Source organism: Pezoporus wallicus, unplaced genomic scaffold (assembly GCF_028554395.1).
Source record: "Pezoporus wallicus isolate ANWC-B61680 ecotype Strahan unplaced genomic scaffold, APGP_CSIRO_Pwel_v1 contig_5690, whole genome shotgun sequence".
Taxonomy (NCBI): domain Eukaryota; kingdom Metazoa; phylum Chordata; class Aves; order Psittaciformes; family Psittacidae; genus Pezoporus; species Pezoporus wallicus.
In genome coordinates, this window is record NW_026642407.1 from 602,877 (window position 1) to 625,355 (window position 22,479).

Sequence of the window (22,479 nt, forward strand, 5' to 3'; positions counted from 1 at the left end):
CTGCTACTCATAGTTCTCATATGGTAGCTATCATTGGCTATCATCAATTATTCTAATTGAACGCTGTGTATCTTTGATAAAGCTCTAACTAACTTGCACTGAGCAGTAGCTGGGCACTTTCCACCTTGGGCTGTGAAAAGTGGACTGTGTTGGGGAAGAAGGTAAAGCTACATGTCAGAAAATTCATTTCATGTCAATATGCTCGATAATTGCCTGAAGTTATCCCATGTCTCACTGTATTATACAACCAGAGATGTACATACTCTGTATGTACTACAGAGATTTCAGAAGAATTATCCCTACAGCACAGTAGAGGTTATACAGATTGCTCTTTTAGTCTAGTACAACAATAGTCACTAACCATGTTTTCGGTAATGACCAGATGGAAAACTGAATTTCCTTCTGATTAATGTAACTGTATTTTGCAGCCACCTTTATAACTGATGGGTTATTAATGCCATGGACTTTATGGGAGGATATTTCTGCTATATACAGTATGAAAAGATTTTGGAGAAACAACTAGGCAGCAGTTGCTTTAAAAATTTTCTGGTAGGTCTGAGTTTCCAAGTGACCATCGGTGTTTATAAATTGGTACAAATTTGGATAATCTTTTCAAATTGACTCCATGCTTCTTTTGAGGAAAAAAGGAATATAATATGTACACACCTAAGCAGCTGACTCCTTCAGTGGCAGCTCTGAAATACAGCAGACTCTATCTAAATGATGTTTTCACCAAATTCATTCATTCAAGTTCATTACGATCTGTTAGAATTACAGCAGATAATAATTATGTTCAAAACGCCTAAGAAATGTAAATACTGCTGTTTCTAGAATGCACACATGAGCCATAGGAAACTATTAGGTTTCCTAAGGACAAATAACTTTTGTCTGGATTTCTCAGGTTTCATTTGATGAACTGTTAATGCTTAAATCTATTCTATATCTCTTTGACTGAAGACATCAGACATCTACCTATGCTATTTATTTCTTTCATCAAGCATCAAACTGGCTATTATTTACTGTTACCTTGCAGTCTGTGTGAGAGCCAAAACTTAATTTTGGTCACAGTCATACATGTTGACTCCAATGATTCAGGCAAGAGGAAAAGAATCAAAGACAGGAGAAATGATAATTATTGCTTAAATCATAATTAGTCAAAATCTCACAAAAGACTTTTTCCCCAGGTGCTTCTTGATCTTGCCAGTCTGATTTTTGAAGAGCAGCAATCTTTGGAAGTGATTCTGAAGAAGATAGCTGCCACTATAATATCCTTCATGCAAGTGCAGAGGTGTACCATCTTCATAGTGGATGAAGATAGTACTGTGAGTATGGTTTTTTTCTGAAGACAGAAGTGCTTATAGCAGCATAGGCTTCCCTCCATTCTGACTCAATAGAATTTCAAACCCATAGTATGTTCTGTTGCCTTTTTGTCTATCTTTTCTTTTACAGTATCTGCTCAGCTTAGCTGTTGACTTGGGAGGCTTTGGTCTTTGTGTAGGCTAGACTGCCATTTTAAGCAGCCATTTTGACAAAAAAGCAGCAACCTTTTTACAAACTCTGTCTTTGAGCTCTCTCAAACTCTTTCATATCTCATTTTCTTGGCTACAGGTGTATGATGGAAACAAGGAAAATGCTGGGGAGAAAAACAATGTAGCCTTTGCTTCCTGTGCAGAATCAGTTTTGATAGTACTTTTTATTTTTTGAGTATGTCTAAGGAGGGAGTATCCAAACAAGGTGTCTAAAGAGAATCATGACCTATCCCAAGACTGTGTCTCACTGAAGCAAAGCAAAACTGCCTTGCAATTCTCCCACCTCTGTTTCCTTCCTATTGAAAATAGGCAGCAGAAAAAGGAGCAGAATACAATGCTTGTGTTGTACGGGCTTTGCTAGTTTTACCTTTACTACTTGTTACAGATACAGGTGTACTAAGATCCAGAAGTAAGGAAGCATTTCCAGGTTCTGTAATACAGAAGTAACACACAATACTTGCGATCATCTGCCACAATTCCATCTCTCACTGTAGAAAAGTCACTTGTGCACGCAAGGTTACAGAAGAGGAATTTGGATAATTTTTGTATTAACCTATTCACACTGTCCCTGCAAGTTAGGTAAACTCCAGCATCTAGTTTGCAGTCTGTAGTTTGAATCTTTTGTACAGAGAGAATCTAATTTTTCTCTACATTTACACCTCTCAACTGTTAAAAAAGCTGGATGAAGAGGTCAGTCAATATGTTTAAAATGTTATGATGTCCTCGCCTGTCAAAGCAAAGCTGGTCTAGAATGTTGAAATAAAGAAGTTCTGTGTTGTCAGATTTGGCACAGCCTATAAATACAGTCTTCTCAGAGTGATCAATAGAGATTCAAGACACTTCAATAATATTTAAAGTTGTATCAGGAGGTATTTTTGTGGTAGGATCCCGTTTGCTTGCTGCTGGATGAAGTTAAGTAATTTTACTCTTGTCTTTTGTTACAGATGAGGTTTTGATAACTGCAACAAGCTTTTCATGAATAGTACTATTCTAACTTACGATAATCTGATACTCCTATAAATTAATATATCCTCTTGGTATTCCAGGATTCATTTTCCAGTGTCTTTCACATGGAATCTGAGGAGTTAGAAGATTCAGCTGAAAATCTGAAGAGGTAAAACAATGAATTAAAGCTTTTGTACATCCCAGCAGAATGTTGAAGAAACCATGATTTTTTTTTTTTTTTTTTTCTTTTCGTAATAACAGACCTTATTTCCACTGGGTACCATGTATTACTGCTATATTCACAGAGCAGGTTTTGCCCTGAAATGTACATAGACAAGCATTATTGCCTTAAAAAGGTCTGAGCAATACAGGAGTGCAGGGCCTGATCACTTTGTCAGGTCTAAGTGCATAGTTGTATTGCAAGGCTAAACTATGGGAATATGCAGAATGTGTGAAGATGTGAGAATCTAAATTGGTGGGCTGCTCTAATACTAATCTATGAGAAATCTGTGTAGATAACTGTGTTGTAGCCACATTAATAGATACAAATCCTATTTATGATTTTAATCAATTATTTTAATCATTACTCATACTTCATGCATAGTGAAACTGACTCAAAGAACAAGACTGACTAAATCAAGAATAAAGTTCTAACTTTTTGAGAAACCATTATGAAGTTCAACTGGGAGGAAGGAAAAGATGTAAGCACAGTTGAATTGAAATAAACAGATTATATAGTTTCTAAATCTAGCCTGAACCTTGGTATTGAAGTTTGAAAATTACTGTCTCCATTACTTTTCTCTGCCATCAAAACCAGTTGTTTCAAATAATGTCAAAAGAGTTATACACAGTTGTATATAAAAGACTACTCAAAGATAGGGTGCAGAGAGAAAATGGAGGTTTCTGTACCCCTTCGATCTCTTTGCAGTGAGCATTTGTTATATCAAATTTAATTTCATGTATTGGAAAAGTATGTCCAAAGTGTGTGGGTTGAGCAGCTAAAAACTGTTGAGCTGTAGAATAATTTTAGACAATGTACAACGAGAAAGTACAGAGGTACCACAGGCTAGTAAGATCCAGGGTGAAAGGCAGAGTTCCTGGTTACCTCCTCTTCTACACCATGGAAATGGTAAAGAGAATTTACCCTTCCTATTCATTATCCCTTTCATGGTTACTAGTTAATGGACTCAAAATATAATTTACTGGTTGCATGGGCCCTCAGTAAATTATTTCTCATAACTGATAAAAAGAAATCTGGGAGGCTTAGTGCATATCTGAATCTTATATATCACATGTGTCTTATAATCATAGTTATATGCCAAGGACTGTACTGTGGGTCAACACTTGGAGTTAGAACCCTATGCTTCAAGGGCACGATCTGGGCAATAGCAGAAATATTGGATTAGATGGGAAGTATTAATTTACATAACAAATTTCAGGTTTATTATTTAATCAAGGACCCTGAATCAAACCCCAAATCAGACCAGTTTTCACAGTTGTGGGGCATTGCCCTGTATAACCAACTTTGGAAATAATGAAAGAGCAATTTTCTTCCTCCAGCACTGTGAACATCCTTACACCAGAAGGATTGCTAATGCCAAGTCAAATGTCACAGGGAAACTACAGGAGCTTGAAGAGAATAGGTTTATTACTAGGACGTATGTCCTTTTCCAAAGCAGGCAAAGGATCCAAGAGAACTGAAATGCCTTAATTGAATACACTGTGGCTAAAAAAGTAGGTTGATTCGGTAAAGGTATTTTATGTTCTCCTTTGGAATAAACAGTTCTGTTTCAGTAACAGAATCCCCATGCAACTGATTATGCCTTTACTTTAGAACAAATTTGAAACGAACTTGAAACTTAGCAGAAAATTCACAAACATGCCTGCTGCACTCCATTTAAAAAAATGTGAATTTCATCCAGTATTGATTTTTCAGGTGTGTCAGATTTGTGAATGGAGTTTGTTTTCAAAAAGTTTTGTTTATTTCAATATAAACCCAGTTGTTCATTCTTTATCCTTCATCTGTATAAACTGCACTAATTTGTTTATTTCTTAAGTTTGGTGTTCAGTGTTAACATTGTTGAATATTAAAGAAATGGTGGAACATATAAATCAATCCACTCTGCTGTTTTGTGATGACAGCTGGATTAAGATACAGGATTTGAACTCCACTCTGTTATATATCTGTTGGTTATATTCTTTCCTCATACAGGAAAGTTATTGCAATTGCCTCCTTTGTATAATGAAATGATCCATTTTCATACTAAGGAAATAATAATAGTATTGTATCCTTCAGGGACTGTGATGCAAACAAAATCAATTATATGTATGCTCAGTATGTCAAGAATACAATGGAGCCTCTCAACATCCCAGATATCTGCAAAGACAGAAGATTTCCCTGGACAGTATGTAAAATAAGATTAGATTTAAAATTCAGAATCGGAAAATGTGTTTTTCTGTTTACCTTTTAAACCTTTTTTGTTTTCCTCTTATTATTTCTATTAATTTAATAGCCACAGAATGATGCAAAAACAAAGGAAGGTAGCTTTGTTTGCTAAAATTATCAGTGAAGAAACAGTATAGTACCCACACAGTGGGCCAGGTGGCTGGGGGGGTGATTTATCCCTACAACCATTGTTAAAAAAGCTTTACATTATTTTCTCAATAAATAGACTGTGCGATGTAGACAGCTTGCAGTATGTTCTATGGAAAACACTGAAGTGAAGAAAGTTGGAAGTTTTCATAGTAATCCTCAGTAGTTTACAGTGACTTTTGGGAGACTCTCATGAGTTCCTTCCCTTTTATCCTCCCTTTCCCTTCTTATTCTGGCAAAGATTAATGTTATAGATGCAAGTTCTTCACTGTTTTGGAGACGGAACAACTCCACTTTTCTTTGGGATCTTTTGCTTCACACTTGTCAAGTGTGAGCTTGCGATACGGTATACTACTGAGCACACAGATAATGGAGAGTTAGGAGGCAAGGTCACTTGGCAAGACTCAGACTACAGTCAGGTTGCCTTCACAGTCATCATAAACAAACAAAAAAAATTTGTAATTCCCTATTTTCCTGTCAATGCCAAAATTAGAAAGATATCTGCTTTTATTATATTTAAGCCTGTTGGCTAGAGGGGCTCAGGGAGAGGGTACTACCTGGGAGAGGAGTTGTTATGATCAGCAGATAGCTCTACCTAACTCTGTCCTCAGATGCACAATGAAAAAAGGTCAGTGTTTGGTGTGATTATTTCAGTAAGTGGAAAGAAGGGTCAGGCTCATGGTGGGAAGTTGCATTTCTTCCATTTTTTCCATGTGCAGGGTTTCATAGGTGCTCTGGAATGGGTTTCTAGGAAGGATTGAGCAACACAGGAATTGAGTGCTCACCACTTTGCAGTACAGGGCTCAAAGTTATCTTAACTGCAGGAGGGGAAAAAAAAACAGAATCAGGCAGGTATACTGTATAGACCAATAAAGAAAAAGGTGATTATTTTGAAAACATTTTAAGGTAAAATTGAGAGTCATCCAAACAGCTGTGTGTCTAAATAAGGCCTTTGCACTTTGTCAGCAGGGTTAGAGTTCTTTTGCATTTTACCCTGGAATCTAGATTACTTACACAGGAATTTTGGATAATGATTTTCAACACCCAGTTGCTCCACCACTGTGTAGGAGCAGTGTCAAGGCAGAGCTGTAGTTTTCCTACCTGTTCTTAGGATCATAATTTGGTCTTCTCTAAGCCTCCTTTCATTTTGTTGGTGGATTAATAAAGGGATCTCAAACAAACCAAAAGGGTCAATGAAAATTTTACAGTCACAAAATGCACAGTTAGCTTAAAGTCAGGTAGTTACTTTTGTTTTATGACATCTGTTCTCTGTTCCTTATATTGCCATATTGCAAGTGAGGGGATAGCTGCAAAGGGGAAAGGTCAATTCCTTTTACAGCTCATCACTTGATGAGAGTAAAAAGGTGTCCTAAAGCCCATCTGGTCTCTTTTCAGCTGCACTGAGTGGAACCATTCGTAATTTTCATGGAAGTGGTACCTTCTTATGAAAGAATCTATTACAAAGTTAGCACACTGTTAGCACAATTACACAAGCCACTGTGTAAAATCCTACTGAATCAAGATCATCATCATATTTTATTTATCAGATACGGTGTTTATTACACTGTCCAGCCAAAGATGTGCAAACTCTCTGAACACATGGTTTACTTTTGAAGGACTATGTAAGCCAAGAACAGCTGTAGATCCCAGCTCTACAGCTTTTTCACTTTTTTTCACTTTGAATATTAGTCTTTCAAATTGTAACTATATTTTTTGTTTGTTTAACAGAATGACAGTGCAGAAAATGTAAGTCAACACATAAAGAGTTTGCTGTGTGCACCAATTAAAAATGGGAGAAAAAATAAAGTGATAGGTAGGTATCTTTTCAAAAAATATACATTTCATAGAAATATTTCTGTGCTCCGCTGCAGAATCTCAGCAACATGGAATCTCAACCCAGGAAAAAAGGTCCTTAATCATCATGTTTTCACATACACTGCAACCTTGACTGTAAATTGCTTACCTAGTAAGTTACCAAGTATGTACAGCTCTCTTGTGATACTTCACTGGTTTTATACTTGCAATCAAAACCTTTCTGTAAGTAAAATTTTCATTGCTTCCTGTTCAGAGAGTCAGTTACCCCTATTGCTTGTGCAGACCTTTTTACAAGGCAGTGAAAGGAAGAGAAGACCTAACTAAATCAGTAAATAAACCCTTCAGGCCTGAGCTGTTTGTAGTGCTGGGCTTTTAGGAAGCAGTGGTGGCATGTGAAAAAAGTGATCTGAACTGCACAAATATTGACGGTTTCCTCAGATGAGATGCTGTGCCATTTTTGGTACTACCAACTGTCCTTTGGATGTGCCCACTTCTATCTGTGGATTACACTGGGAGCCAATAGTACTATAGTAAGACAATAGGTTTAAGTGTCTAAAGCTACTCAGTGTAAGTATATCTGCAGCATCTCCTTCATTTTGATAGAACTAGTTTTCTTCTGTTTTAAAGAGTGGCCATAGTTTCCTGGTGTAGCATTTTCAGAAGTAATTTGACATCACTTAGGCCTAGATGCTTATGGAAACTTAGAAGTCTAGCTGTCTCTAGTTTCCTAAAACTTTTAGGTGGCTGTAGTCTGGGTCCTCAAAGACAACACCTAAAAAGTTTTGAGGATCTGGTCAGGGAATAAGCTTAAGTCTTGCACGGAGTTTCTGGTTCACCTTAAACATAGGGATGATGATGCTTTTGGAAATTACCAGGACTTTCCAATCCCATGAAGAGTAGAATGTGTATCAGCCTGCTTTCCTGGCATCAGTAAGTTCCACAAGCAAGCAGAACATAATATAAACTGATTCCTAGATAGCAGCATGAATCCAGGTTCCACAGCTTAAAAAACATTTGGCAAGTAAATGTGAAGAGTTCCAAGAATGCATTTTTTAATGATCTTCAAATAATTTTTCTTGAGAATTGTGGCAAAACTGCATAATCCAATGTATATAGTAAATATGAGGTCTCTTTTCCATGAAGACAAGTTTGGGGGGTTAAGTGTGTTGGGGTTGGTTTGTTTGCTTTTAACTCCTGAAGCAGAAATAGAAGCATCATCTTTACCTGATGGAGTTCTCTGAAATTTCTTTTCATATCAGCTTCTCAAATTAGTTCTTTTATTACTTTGTTTAAATATTCTACCAGACTCTAGAAGACCAAGACAAAGATTGAACTGTTGAACTTTAAGTAGAGATATCTCACTATGCTTTTAGTACTGGTAAAAGAGTCACATCTGACCTCATATATTTTTTTTCTACTGTTATTTACTGTGGAAATTCAAACTGAAAGTTTTAATCAGGCTACCCATTTAGGTCGGTTTTCCAACTCTGAGTAATTCTCGCTGGGAGATGTTCCTTAAATTCTTTTAAGGTTTCACAGCCTGCCTAATGCTCAGATCTGTAATAGGGCAAGGTTAAGAAGTTGTCTTTGGGACAATACCCAGAAATTCCATTAGCATATTATATATTATGTAAGACTATTATAAGTCTACTTTTTCATTTTTAAGATTTAGATTTTCATTTTGTTTACCAGAATTTGGTTAAGTGTGCTGGGCAGATGGGCATGGGGTGGGAAAAACTGTCCACAGCAAAACCGAGCAAATCTTATTGACAAGAAAGATGAAAAGAACTTTTTCATTCTCTCAAATCTAAAGCTTTCACCACAGGTATGTTAATCTTGCTCTTAGTTAAATCTTTATTTGCTGGGACTAGGTATTTTTACTATTATTCAAGTATATAGTAATCTCATTCCAAAAAGGTTTAGAATCCTGTTTGCAGTATTCATTTACCACACCCCTGCCACAACAGTTTACAGCTGCAGTCACAATGTTTTTACTGATCGCTTTACAGGTGACTTTTACACTAAAATAAGATCCCCAAACAAAATGTATTTTGGAAACAAGACAGTGTTACACTGTCAACAGACATTAAACTTCTACATGCAACACCAGTGTTCTTCTAAAAGCACAGTTTGCATGTGACCAGGAAAATGCTTGCTTTTATGCTTGAAACTATTAGTACTTACACTCATGAGAGTGAGAAAACATTTGGACTCACTTAAAAGAGAATAATCACCCCCAGAGCAGTTTTGGCCAAAGACAATGTATACTTACAGTGCAGCTGCTTTAATTAATACTTCGATTTCTTAGCAGAAACTGCCTAAAAAATCCTTGCCTAAAACTAAAGTGAGGTATATGTGTGAATTTCCCTCTGCTTAAAAATTAGGTGAAGGATCTAAGTTGCAGCAAGGTTTGGTAGAAGTTACCTGTCAGTGGCATGTGCACATCAAGAGTCCAGAAATTCTTAATAAAAAATAAACAGATGCAACTACCAACAAGTTTGAACCTAACAAGTCAAATTCAGTAAGAAAGATGCTTTTCAGTGAGCTCAGCAGTCTTTGGAGCAGGCTGTAATTCAATCACATCCTCACAGAATCAGGGAGTATACTTTAGCTTTGAGCCTCAACTTGGGTATTCTCTGTTTAGTTCATTTATTTAAATAAATTTCCAGTACTGACTCAAATAAGGAAGTGAAAACTCTCTGTACTACTCTTCTGACTTTCATAAATGTTCTTTTGGCATGGTTACGAAAGTCTAATTAGCCTCTAAAGGACAGATTGTCTTTAGGGATTAAATCAATCTAGAATACTAGTAATAATAAAATGACCCTGGAATTTCACAAGATAATCATGTCTGTAAAGCCCTATATTTGTGGTTTACAAATCCTAAGAAATACTTTTGAATCTACTAAGAAATATAGAACATTTTAGCATTTACTCTGTAATATAGTGAAATTACTCTAAAAAATCTCTGGTGAAAATCCTGTAGCACTCCTGTGTGTCACCTTTATGTCTGTTGCTGGTTTATACTGTAGGCTAAGCTGTTGTAGCCTCAGTTTTTCTCTTGATGTTCCATACATAGGTGATATGTCAGCAGTTCTCTGTTTTACATCTTTTAATTTCTGTATCCTGGCATAGGGGTTTGCCAACTTGTGAATAAGATGGAAGAAAATTCGGGCAAAATCAAGGCTTTCAACAGAAATGACGAACAGTTCCTGGAAGCATTTGTCATCTTTTGTGGCTTGGGGATCCAAAATACACAGATGTATGAAGCTGTAGAAAGAGCCATGGCCAAACAAATGGTGACATTAGAGGTGAGCTCAAAATCTAGGCAGTCTTTCATTAGCTTAAATGGATCCTAAGTTCTCCAAGATCTTCTCTCTACACAGAAGTGCAGCTGTTTGCATGGATACTGAACAGAAATTGTTCTCCCCTACAAGAACAGCATTTGGCCTGTTGAGTTGCACAGGAATTTTTCTGCTTGTTTCTGTATCTGCCAGCAGACTATTTAACTTGGTATTGTATTTTAACCTTACTCATGTGATTTTGTGGTGAGCTGAATGCATCTTTTCCTCTACATGAGGCTACACATTGGCAAAATATGGCTTTGTTCTGTTGCATAGGAAGAGGAAACAGTTTGGTGGATTAGGGGCTTCCTTTTATTGTCTGAGGTTTTCTGTGATGATTTTGGCTCAGTCCTTTAGACAAACCATTTTGTGGAGTAAAAGCGGCATTAATGTAGGTTTTCAGTAATTTCCTCAGACTCCATCAGACCATAACAAGATGAACATCTTTTGATCTCAGCCTTTGAAATGGTTACTGTTAATAGCTAAAGAAGGCTTCAGTCTGAGAAGCTGAGTTACTTGGAGGTGATAACTTGTAGCTGAAAGTCCCAAATTTGTAGACTTTGAATTTCCTAACATTCATTATGTAAACAGAGTGTTTACAGAATTCCTAAATGGGGATTATGTACCCTGTAGCCTTTACAAGAAATGTTAAAACTCTCAAATAGACCTCTGTTAAGCAATGTTAAATAAAAAGGTGGTAAAATTATTGTCAAAACCATTTCAGTGCATAAAAAAAAGAGTTGTTTGTTTACATGGCAAATTAGCAATTCTTTCTCCTACTATAACACTTTATAGGTAACGTAGAAAGTCCAGACAGGTTATAGGCTGGTATATAAGATGGCTTCTTTTCATAAAAAGTCAGTCTCTAGTTGCTAAAAAACCTGTATAACATTTTCATGTCCTTGGTTCTCAACAGCTAAAAGGATACGAGCTTATTTTGTTAATTTAAACCAAGCATACTGTCTTTCAGATTTTTTGCCAAGTTTCAGTTAGGGCAAAACTTTCTTTTATGTCTGAAGAAACTCCTGAAAGGATTACTATGGCAACAATGTCAGGCTCATATTTATAGCTGGTTCGTGTATTATTTGTCTTTGAAAGTGGGGCATAAAACCTTTCCAAAGAAAAAATCAGAGTTCTTTGCTCTTTTATAGAAACTAATTATCTCAAGAAGATTCTGTGCTGTGCGAGATTTTTGAAAGCTACAGGTATCTCCTCATATGCTTCCCGAGAGCTCCCTTAAAACCAGCATGGGCGCTGCATAGAAACTAAATTTCATCAGCAATAGCAATGCAATGCAAAGCCATGCAGCTGCGAACTGAGAATTCTGCTTTAGGAAAAATACCTTTTCACTATATTGCTCTTTTGTTTGTACTAATGGCTACTTTCCTCTTTCTGTAGGTTCTCTCATACCATGCTTCTGCTGCTGAGGAGGAAACGAGGGAGCTGCAGGTAACAGCGGTAATTAAATTTTTTACTATTATGTTAGAAATGCTCAACTAATAGAACAACAAAGGCATGGATGTGAGCCCTAAACATGCAGAAGCACATCTTCCAGAAATAAAAAATACAGTGAAGCTTAAACTGATCAGTTTCTGAGTTGAATCAATACATGACATAAAAGAGAAACATTGCAATGAGAGATACAGGTTGGCTAAAGAGCTGCAGTTATTTGCAGGAGAAGCAGAAGTATACCAACTGAGTTTGAGTGCCAGTAACAGCTGATGCAATGTTACACAATAATTATGTATTTCAGAAGCAAAATGTTGAGAACACTTCTCTCTGCAGCTAAGTCTGAATGTTGTATGTTTTATAACTTTGGTACATTTCAAGCATCCCAAGTATGGGTGCAACTTTACTGCCTTACACAGAAATTCTGAATTTAATTGTTAATGTGATGATAATTTTTTTATTATTTTTACAGTTACTTTTCTGTGCAGTGTCCTGTTCTGCTCATGTTTAATTCTGGGTTTAGAAACAACTGCCTAAGGAATAACTATAGCTAAAATTTCAAGTATAGTTTAAAACATAGCCTGTGCTTAGTCTCTTCAGTTCTCTCTGTTGGAGGAGACTTTCTGGGGAAATAGCATCAGCCTGCTGCACGAAAAAAAATGGGAAGGATGGATGGATGGAGAGGAAGGCAGATAGAGAAGACCACAAGGTGGGCAGTATGGGACTGGACTGAACAAGCAAGGTGCCACAGAACAAGGCACAAGACTAAGGTTATTTCTGGAACAGTTAGTGTTGTACAGATTTTGGACCTAAGTCCCACCACACTGTTGCTCACTGAGAGAAGATTTTCATGCTATGAAACCATCATTCTGAATTTTAACACACCAATCAGATTAGTTCAGATAATTTAAGCTGAAAAATAAAAAAAAAAGAAAACCAGGCCTTAAATATAAGGGTATCTTGGAACCTCAGGGCACCACACAGAGCCCAAAGGAAACCACGGACCAAGTGCTATGTTGTATGGACAAATCAGTTTGTAGCCTTTCACATCACTGCTAGAGAATGATCCCTGTCCTGTTGTGTATAGCAGTGCAGATCTAGCCACTTCATTGGTCATTTGGTTCCTTCTTTGTGCTTTTGCGTACAAGATACTTAATTCAGTGACCATTCTTCAAATTACTTCTTTAGGCATTATTCTTTTATTTAGAAAGCTTATTTTCTTTCTTTGGTGCACATTCTACAACTTTGATTACTGAAAACATCCCCTATGGCATATAGACTTTCTGACTGTTGCCTAATACGAAAGTAGTTATCTTCTGCTTTTTTGCAGTTTGATTTTCTTTGTAAATCTGAATGATTCAATTTCTTTGTAGTTGTTACCTCTCTTTCTTTTCAAGAACAGCTAAGATTTCAATGTGCAAGTTTTTTACCCTGAAATGTTCTCAGCTGAAATGAAACTTGCTGTTCTAGCTGTCAAAGGCAGGAGATCAAGGAAGGGAAAGATAAATTGTGAATGAAGTCAGAACACAGGCACGAAGTGTTCTGTTGAGCTCCTACTGTGTCCTTCCAGCCCCTTTCCTCATGAAATACCAGACGGCAGTTGCAGTTTTTCAAAATTATGTCATTAGAGTTTGTGAATGGTCACTTTATTTTGCACTGAACATACTGGCCTCGTGGTTCTTTCACATGCTCATAGGTGAAATACGAAATGAATCCAAACTGAGGGACACAAAATTTCTGGTACAAGAAATGTGTAAGAGGGATGGATTTTTTTTCCTGTGCAAATCCTGTTTTTCATAATCTTTCGTGACTTTCCAGTATTGACACCCAGGAAACATAACAGCACATTTATATGGAACAGAGATTGGTAGACATGGGGAGAACTGGTTTGTACGCTACATGTAAAAATATTGCAGATTATGAAACATGCTTCCTCTTCAGTGTCTCAGCCTTCCAGGACACAGTTCCCCATGCTGGAGAAATGTCTTTCCCCTAGAATTACAAAGAAGATGATGAACACATAGGTTTATTTTTTTCACCATTTCAGTTTTCTCTGACCTTCTTTTAAACCACACTCATATTGAGGTGAAACAACTGTAAAGAAGTAGCACTGACAACTCTACCTTCTATTTTACTGAAAAGAAAAAGATACTAAATTGTGTTCTATAGTGTAAGACTTACCATTTATTTTGTTAGCAACCTTAACATTGACGTTGAAAGTCAATTAATTACAACCAAGTTGGAGTACATGTAATACATGGAGATGTTACTGATAATAGAAGTTACAGATTTGTATAGAGCTGGTTTTTTTTTGTGTACTTTATAATTTCACATTTCATATTGAAGGTTTATGACTGTATTCAGATTAGATCAAAAACAGTCCAAAGTTTTTAAAGATTATGGATCACAGGTGAAGCCTAATTTTTCAGGTTTCTAGACCAGAGAAAGCTCTGCCTGTGGGCATGTTCTGACTACCATAGTGCTGATTGTGGATTCTGTTAGGAATTCTGTTCTATTGACATCTCTTTCCTCACCATTTTTAGAAAAATGTAAACAGTTGCAGATTTTTATGTCTGCACATCCAGAAAAACGTAAAACTCCACTGCCGTAGCTTCTCAGTCTCCCAGTTTCATACATACTCTTGGTTACAATTTGCCTTGGCGGTTTAGATGACAGACTGACCTGGTAATCATAGAATAGTTGGGGTTGGAAAGGACCTCAAGATCATCCAGATCCAACCCCCCTGCCATGGGCAGGGGCACCTCCCACTAAACCATGCCACCCAAGGCTCTGTCCAACCTGGCCTTGAACACCACCAGGGATGGAGCATTCACAAATTCCCTAATCCTTCCCTTATTCTTTTGATCTATGGCAAAGTGTGTGTTAAATCTAAGGATGTAAGGCAATGTTAAATGAGAAAGGCTAAGGAAAGATAAATGAGAAGTAATCATCAGGTTTCAATGTAATGCAAAGTTAAAATTTTATCTCACTACTTTTTTTTTGTGGAAAAAGCCAGTATTTATGTTATGCTTTTCTTTCCTAGTCTAAGTTGTGTTCTGTTATTCTTCTCTAGGCTGCTGTAGTACCATCCGCACAATCTCTCAACCTAACTGACTTCAACTTCAGTGATTTTGAGTTATCAGATTTTGAAACAACACTGTGTACAATACGAATGTTCACAGACCTCAACCTGGTGCAAAATTTCCAAATGAAACATGAGGTATGAATGTTGTCAAATGTTGTTTCACGTAAAGAGACAACTTAAGTATTAGAAAATTGGAGAACAGTGAAATAAGTCCACAATAAATATAAATGGAAATATGTATTAAAGAGTAGTTAGCAAACTAGGAAGTCATGTAAAGTGGGCAGTACTGGAATGTGTCCTTAGTTTGGTCTTACTGAATAATCAGTAATTCGGTTAATGGTCTGTGCAACACTTTTAGAAAACTTGGGGATTGGAAGTAGAGGACTCAGTTAAAATTCAAATGAGTTTGAGAATGTATAGCAATATTTCAAAATCAGTAAGAACAAATATTTAAAGACTTAACAAAATCAGTCTGTCCTGGGTTCAGCAGTAGCAGTCATGTCAAATGCATAAATTAAAAATGGTAAACAGAAGTGGTAACAGACTTCACAGCTGCTGGTATTATAAACCATGTAAAAGTCAATAATGTGCCATAGTAGCAAAAAGGGGCAAATTTATAAAGATAGTAAAGACTGAAACAGATTACTTAGGTGGGCTATGGAAACTTCTGTGAATGTTTTTACTAATAGACTGAGTTGTAGATATGTCTGTCAGAGGTGACCTAGCCAGGTATTTTTACTTTCCTCCCAGCCCTGTAGGTAGACTAGATTAGACCTCTAGGATAACCTTTTAGGCATCTTCCAGTCAATACACGCAATTTCTATTTGTAAACCCCTTCATTTTTAAATACGTTATTTTTCCTTTATATAGTTTAGCACAAAACTTACAAAGTTTCAAAAAGCAAGATTTATTCAGAGGACTTCATAGGCAAACAAATTAGTAAAAGAAAACAGGTATTTATTTTCTAGATCACCAGTTTATAGGCCAGTTTGAATTAGTAGTGTTCAAGGGCTGAAAGGAGTACTGTATTACCTAGTCTGATCTCTTGAATATTCCAGTACTTATTTTCACCTTTGTAGTAAGGCCAAGAACTTGTACTGCCCAGTAAGTGGTGGGCTTCTAGTTCTTAGTGGAAAAATTGTGATGGATTTGCAAAACCAGAACAACACCATGACAGTAGACACATAATCACACATCTCAATAGAAGCAAGAGAACATTGACAGATTTGAAGCTACACTTTCAACTTTCCATACTACAGCTAAAGAAAACTGGCAGTAGGTTAGCACTCCTTTTTTAACAGTGGAAAGGTAGAGAACACTGCTGCTTTTTCTGTGTGGAATCATTTATGTGGGTGAATGATACTGGATTTTCATTTCTGTAAGTACACAGTGTTTCACTAGAAATACTAGAAATTTTCTTGAACAAACCAAGGCCATCATTTAACATAGAGCAGTATGCTGTACTCATTTAAACAAAAGGACCTTTCTAGTACACATTGAATTCCTATCTGATCTTCACACCTTTCACGTTTTTAGAAGTATAACCCACAATTTGTAAAACTGTTTTGTAAAACATCCAGGACATACTTTCTTCCTCCATAAAAAAAAATACTAGCCAGCAATACAGTGATCGCTGTCTTTCTGTCATACTTATTTCCTTTCAGAAGTCCTATTCTACTTGTCTTTTGACAAGCTGATATGAGGGAAGAGCCACAAGTTCATTATCAAAACAGGTCTTAAGAGAGCTCTGTAAATAAAAAAATACATTTTCTCTGTCAAATATGTTGTTACAAACAAGGATTTTTTTCTCCCAGTTAGCTCAACTTAACTCAGTTTCTGAATTAACAGCACTGCATCTGGTATTAACATTTAGCCATTAGTAATAAAACCCCAAACACATAAGTATTACGTACTCAATGAAAGGCTGAACTAGTGGATGTAAGCATATTCTTATCTATGTTGGCAGTTACAAGTATGTTACATTTGAACTTTTAAAAGGAACTATTTTTTTTGCTGTGAGAGTTTTCAAGCAGGAATATTACAGAAATATTTGTTTTCATAAAAATAGATTTCAAATACATTTACAGTTAACTATGTGATGCTGTTTCTTAAAGGTTCTCTGCAGATGGATTTTAAGTGTAAAGAAAAACTACCGGAAAAACGTTGCTTATCACAATTGGAGACATGCCTTTAATACAGCGCAGTGCATGTTTGCTGCTTTAAAATCTGGTAAAATTCAGGTACATTTTGCTGTTTCTACATTAAGAATCTTCTAAAAATTTTCTTCTAAAAAAATTTTATAATGATACATAGTTTGATTGCCATGTCAGTAAGATGGTCATCATCCTGTGGCACTGCTAATGAAATCAACATATTTTTGCTGAAGGTTTACAGCTTTAAGGGCTTGGTTTGTGAAATGGCTGTCATCTTGTTATGTACCCAGTTTCAGTTAAATCCTCTGGAAATGATTAGGTAGATACAGTGGGAAAATCTCAAATAAAACACATGCATGATTATGTCCTTTTTTAAAGTTAATTCTTATGCTACAAGCAAGTCAAAAAGGTGGAGATGAAAAAGACTGACCCTCTTTCAGGGTGTTTCCTTATAGTATTCAACAGGAAATTTTTTAAGTCCAAACAGAGCTGAATACAGCTTTAGACAAAGAGTAGAATGTTTTTGGAAATCAAGATTTAAATGCTCATTTCAACGCTTTTGAACAATGCTTCAAGCTTCCACTTAAAAGACATATAATATCTTTTAAAAAAACCTTAATCTATCTTTTGTGTAAATATTGAAGAGTTATATGATCCCCAGAATATTAAAGATACCAATTCAAGATTTTTTCAAAATATGTTTTTAGATTTTTTTTTATATTCTTGAAGAAAAGAGAATGTGTCCATTTATTCTGTATTAACGTGTTTCTTTACTTTGATTACAGACCATTGTTATTAGTTGGTTTATATTATTTTTCAGTAAATACTTCTGAGAGAATAAATAAATCCTATTTGTAGACCAAAACCTAGTATCAATAATGAAGAGGCATTCCTTTCCTCTGAAAACTTGTCTCACAAAAAAAAAACCAAACAAACAACAAGACAAAAGGTGCTGGACAAGACAAAAGAAAAGGCTTCATATTCCTTCTATACTGCAGTGGACATGGTAGTTTTGCTCTGTGTGTGGTCTAGATCTGATGATCCTGATAGCTTGCTTGCTATTTTTGGAATCCTGTCTGTCTCCACTGTAATTTCCATAAACTCCTTTATTCCTCACTACATTGGATTCACTCCACACTGATTTTCGGGTCCTAGATTCTGGAGTCAGAATGGCGTTGATCATAAGTTTCTAATTTTTTCTCTAGTTTGAGGTAAAAACATGATGGGGGACACATCTTCCTAGCAGAAACATAAAAACAGTCATTTCCAAGCTGATTTGTCTTTTAACTACACTAAGGACAGGCTTCACTTCTAGAAAACAGATGTAAATCTACAGAAGTTGTAACTGCTTAAAGAAAACTTGGCTTTGATTGTACAGAGGGTGCAGCCCCCCAGTGGCAGTGCTTTCACTACCTGTTCTTCAAATTCCTGAACTGACTCTTGTGCCTGTGGCTCTTGTCCCATTATGAAACACTGCATCAACAGTGTAGCTTTGTCCAGCTTCTGTTTCTTACTGGACAGATTTAAATAAATTTTCTATCTAATTGTGCTTAACAATATTTAAGATGCGAAACAGTCACAAAAGAGAAACTATAACCTGTTCACTAATCTGTTTTGGAGGTCCAGAAGAAACTCAAAATAATGAGTCAGATAGTGGTTAATTTTGTTTTCTATGGGTTTTAAAATTCTGTTCACTTATTTGTCCAGTAATCAATGAAAAGCATGTATTTTTTTTTCCTTCTGATTATTCCAAGGACATTTTATAATAAATGTTTATACTGAAATGTAGCCTAACGCCCTTGAGGTAATGGAATAGCTGAGCTAAAAGTCATGGGGTCAGAATTTTAAATGATTCCTCACGCTCTCTCTTCACTGTCAGGTGATATGCAAGTCACTTCCTCATCAGTGTAAACAGGGCTAGATGTCTCCATTGATGTCTGCATTGAGATGTAGGAGAATGATTATTAGTGTTCACCACAACTTCAGAGATACCCCTTATTCTCAGCATCCCATTTTATGTCCTTCTCCTCCTTGGGCTAGAACTGTATCTGCTGTGTGGTAAAGCCAAGACAGCAGATATAAAACACATTGTGCAAATAAATTCCCATCACAAAGCTAACTCACTTATGTTACTGTCTACATACAGAGCAAGCTGACTGATTTAGAAACACTGGCTTTGCTGATAGCAACTCTAAGCCATGATTTGGATCACAGGGGAGTGAACAACTCTTACATACAGAGGTAAGTCTGAGAGAAATTAAGTAAAAACAAATGAATACCAAAATCACAGCACTAAATTAAGTACAACCTATTTGACTTCACAATGTGAGGCTGTGTAAAGGAGCAGGTTTTTAACAAAGTAGTAAGTGCAAGAACAGCCAGAAGTGTCTACAGCGAACAGCCCAACCACTGTGGTTGACTAATTAAAATGGCAGATGAAGTGAACTCTTAGTAAGCTGTGCAGGGACAGCACCTTCAAACTCCTGTTTCAGAAGTCATATCCCCCATTGCCCATACAGTGACAGCAAAAGGTCCCACTGCTAAGGGACAACCTGTAGGGAATGTGGAGCTTTTCAGGTTTCTCCCTGCCTAGCCAGCTGTTCCCTGTTTAGTCTCAACCAGCTGTGGGTCTCTGAGCTGAGATCCGCAGCTATCTGATACCAAGGTGTCTCCCTACCATCTTGAACTCATGTTTTTGCAGAGTTGTAAGTTGATTTGGATAAGTTACATATTTAAAATCACATCACAAATGTATGACTGTTTTGCACTGATTTAGTATTATCTATGCTCTTCAACATTGATCAGTTCTAGAATTACAGAGAAACTTTTACAACATAAAAAGTCAAAACATTCTTTGAAACAAAATATTTTTACTAAAGAAAATATTTTATTTTGAAGTTATCAAAATAGGGCATCTGAACTCTCCTAAAATTTTCTCCGTATTTTAATTTTTAACTAAAAATACCTAGTTTTTTTATAATTTATCAGTAGTTTCAGATCTGCTTAAAATGTGGTTTTCAGTGAATTTAGTATTCAAGTAACAGTATACAATCTTTCCTTAAATAAATAGCTTGACTTAAAAAACATGGTATAATGTGATTACTCTGATTTGGCAATGTGTCCTGATCTGACCAGCAATGGGGAAAAGATACCCGGAAGTGCATACTTCTGTCTTTTTCTGGGAGAGTTGGAGGGTGGAAGAAGTTGTCTGCTGTTTTCACTGTGTGTAGAGTAAGATACTAGGGGAGGAAAAGTTTGTCCAAGGCAGAGAATACTGGAAAGACAGAAAGTAAGTAAGCTGAAGCAGAATTCCACCCGTTCATATAGATATGTTCAGGGTAACACTAAGACTGATGTGTAAAGCAAATTAAAAACAACCAAAATCCCCAAAATTGAAAGAATAACCTTTTTCTAGTTTCTTAAAAGGGGATTTCAGCAGTAACTGTAACCTTGCAGTGATTGGAACCAGTTAGTTATTTTTTGCTTTATTTATTTAAAAATAAATTTCCTGGAAGACATCTGGAGATGCGTCATCTCCTCTCAGAAATGTCCTGGGAAAGTATCACAGACAGCAAGATCTAACATTTGCACATGCTTCAAAGCAGCAATGATTACAGCTTAATAATTGTTTTGCAATGGAAAGTTCCATGAATTTTGTTTTTTAAATCCCTCATTTCATTGAAAAGTTTCTAGGAACAGATCCCTTTTGTTTCTTAAGTATCTTGTGGATACTTAGCATATAGTTTTTTTCTTAAGCAACAAGGTTTCAAAAATTAAAATAATCCTGGTAGTAGAAATTACAGGAAAGAAACTGCTGAAAGGTCTTTTGGTAGATAGGCTGAGGGTTTATTTTCTTTTTCTTCCAAACCCACATGTAAAGTAGGCAAGCCCAGAGTATGAATAGTGCATAACTAAACCACTGTGTTCAGAAGGCAGTGGTGTTCTTTAGCTCAGTGCAGTGGTTTAACAGAAATGCTGTGTACTACAGTAGTAGGACCTGAGTTTACTTCCAGCACTTGTGTCTTCCCAGACAGCCAGGGTCTGTAAGTACCGAGCAAGCTCTAGTTTGGTGCAGAACTTGGGAAGATAAACTAAAAGATATTTCTCACATATTTCTCTCTTCAGTCAGGATGAACTTTAGGGGACACAGTATGCATTCGACTTAACTCAATGGGAATTTTCACCCAGCATGCATTAGCACCATACTACAGTTTTTTTCCCTCCAGAAACACACAAGTAAATATGCTCTGTATGCCTTTTGCAGTGGTCTCAGAGGAGGAACTGGGCAGTCAGCCCATAATCCTCAGGGGCTTGCATCCTTTAATATCCCTTTCTGCATTTTAGTTTGTCTTTCCATCTTTTTCTACACATTTTTGTGCTTCTGAAATTCCCAGCCTCCTCTTAGGACTTTTACTGAGTCTCCGTGTGCAGTCACTTACACAGGGACCCAGTCCTGCAGCTACTAATTCATATGAATGATTCTTAACCATACAAAAAGTCCCAAGGAACTGTATGCTAAAAAAGAATTTCTGACATGATTAAACATTTGTAGGCCAGATTATAATTAAGAGTAATGGATTCAGGATCAGCAGCCAAAGAGACTTGCAAATGAATTGAGATCTATTGAAGAGATGACATAAGCAACATGGGACCAGGGTCTGAAAATGAAGATACAGTAGAAAAAATTAAGAATGTTGTGTAATGAGGAACAGGGGAAATCAGAATCCCTCAGAAAGGAGAAGTTTAGATATGCTTTATCTAAAGCCACTCAAACAGTAAATTCTATTTTCTAGACTAAGATAGCTTTAAATTCTGCATTGGCACAGTTGGTTTCATGCTGGTTTTCTCTGACTGTAGTACAGCCAACATCTTGTTTCCCTTTTGGATTTTACCCTGGGCATAAGATAGGATAAGATAAGATAAGATATTGCAGTAGTTGGTCATGAAGAGAGTGGTGATGAATTACCGGTACAGTTACTAATACTGGGAAATTACTCGATCAACAATTTTGGGCCCTGCTTGTGAGTCCTTGTTGCCTTCCCCTTTCATACAAAAACTTTCACTCTTCATAAAACCTTGTATTATATTCTCACTCCTTGTGTGCAGCTGGTCTCTACAGATAACAGAAGGCAGAAAACTAGAGCTGTCAATGCTCTGAAAAGTAACAGCATTGTCTTTTTGCCTTTACACCCCCTGCATCCTTCCAAATGTATTTGCTTTGTTTGGGAATTTACACAGAAAGAGGAAAGGAACTGGTTAAGCACAAACCTGGGTGGGTTGGAAAAACTGTTAATGAGAAAATAACATTAAGAGGGAAGTCATTTCTGGACTAGTAGTATGTTTAATTTGATTTCTTAATCTGATCGGTCTTTTTGCTCTGCAGAAGTGAACATCCACTGGCTCAACTGTATTGCCACTCAATCATGGAGCATCATCATTTTGATCAATGCCTTATGATCCTGAATAGTCCAGTGAGTGCCACATTTTTTGCACACTGAAGGAAACTATTCCCTAATTTACTTTTTATTTTTAGCTTTTGGATAGATTCCCACCCTTTACATTCCTA

General features: G+C 36.5%; 1 protein-coding gene across 7 annotated transcripts in view; it reads left to right on the forward strand.

Moving 5' to 3' along the window:
- Positions 1 to 22,479, forward strand: part of PDE5A (phosphodiesterase 5A) — a 64,249-nt gene that overhangs the window by 35,970 nt on the left and 5,800 nt on the right. For 6 of the 7 annotated variants that reach the window (XM_057429897.1, XM_057429895.1, XM_057429898.1 and 3 more), the window contains 10 exons: positions 1,185 to 1,322; positions 2,576 to 2,643; positions 4,771 to 4,879; positions 6,796 to 6,880; positions 10,018 to 10,193; positions 11,625 to 11,684; positions 14,749 to 14,895; positions 16,875 to 17,000; positions 19,060 to 19,154; positions 22,297 to 22,384. In XM_057429897.1, coding sequence (XP_057285880.1) covers positions 1,185 to 1,322; positions 2,576 to 2,643; positions 4,771 to 4,879; positions 6,796 to 6,880; positions 10,018 to 10,193; positions 11,625 to 11,684; positions 14,749 to 14,895; positions 16,875 to 17,000; positions 19,060 to 19,154; positions 22,297 to 22,384 — 1,092 coding nt within the window. The remainder of the gene's footprint in view (positions 1 to 1,184; positions 1,323 to 2,575; positions 2,644 to 4,770; positions 4,880 to 6,795; positions 6,881 to 10,017; positions 10,194 to 11,624; positions 11,685 to 14,748; positions 14,896 to 16,874; positions 17,001 to 19,059; positions 19,155 to 22,296; positions 22,385 to 22,479) is intronic. The other variant, XM_057429896.1, reaches the window with a different exon arrangement.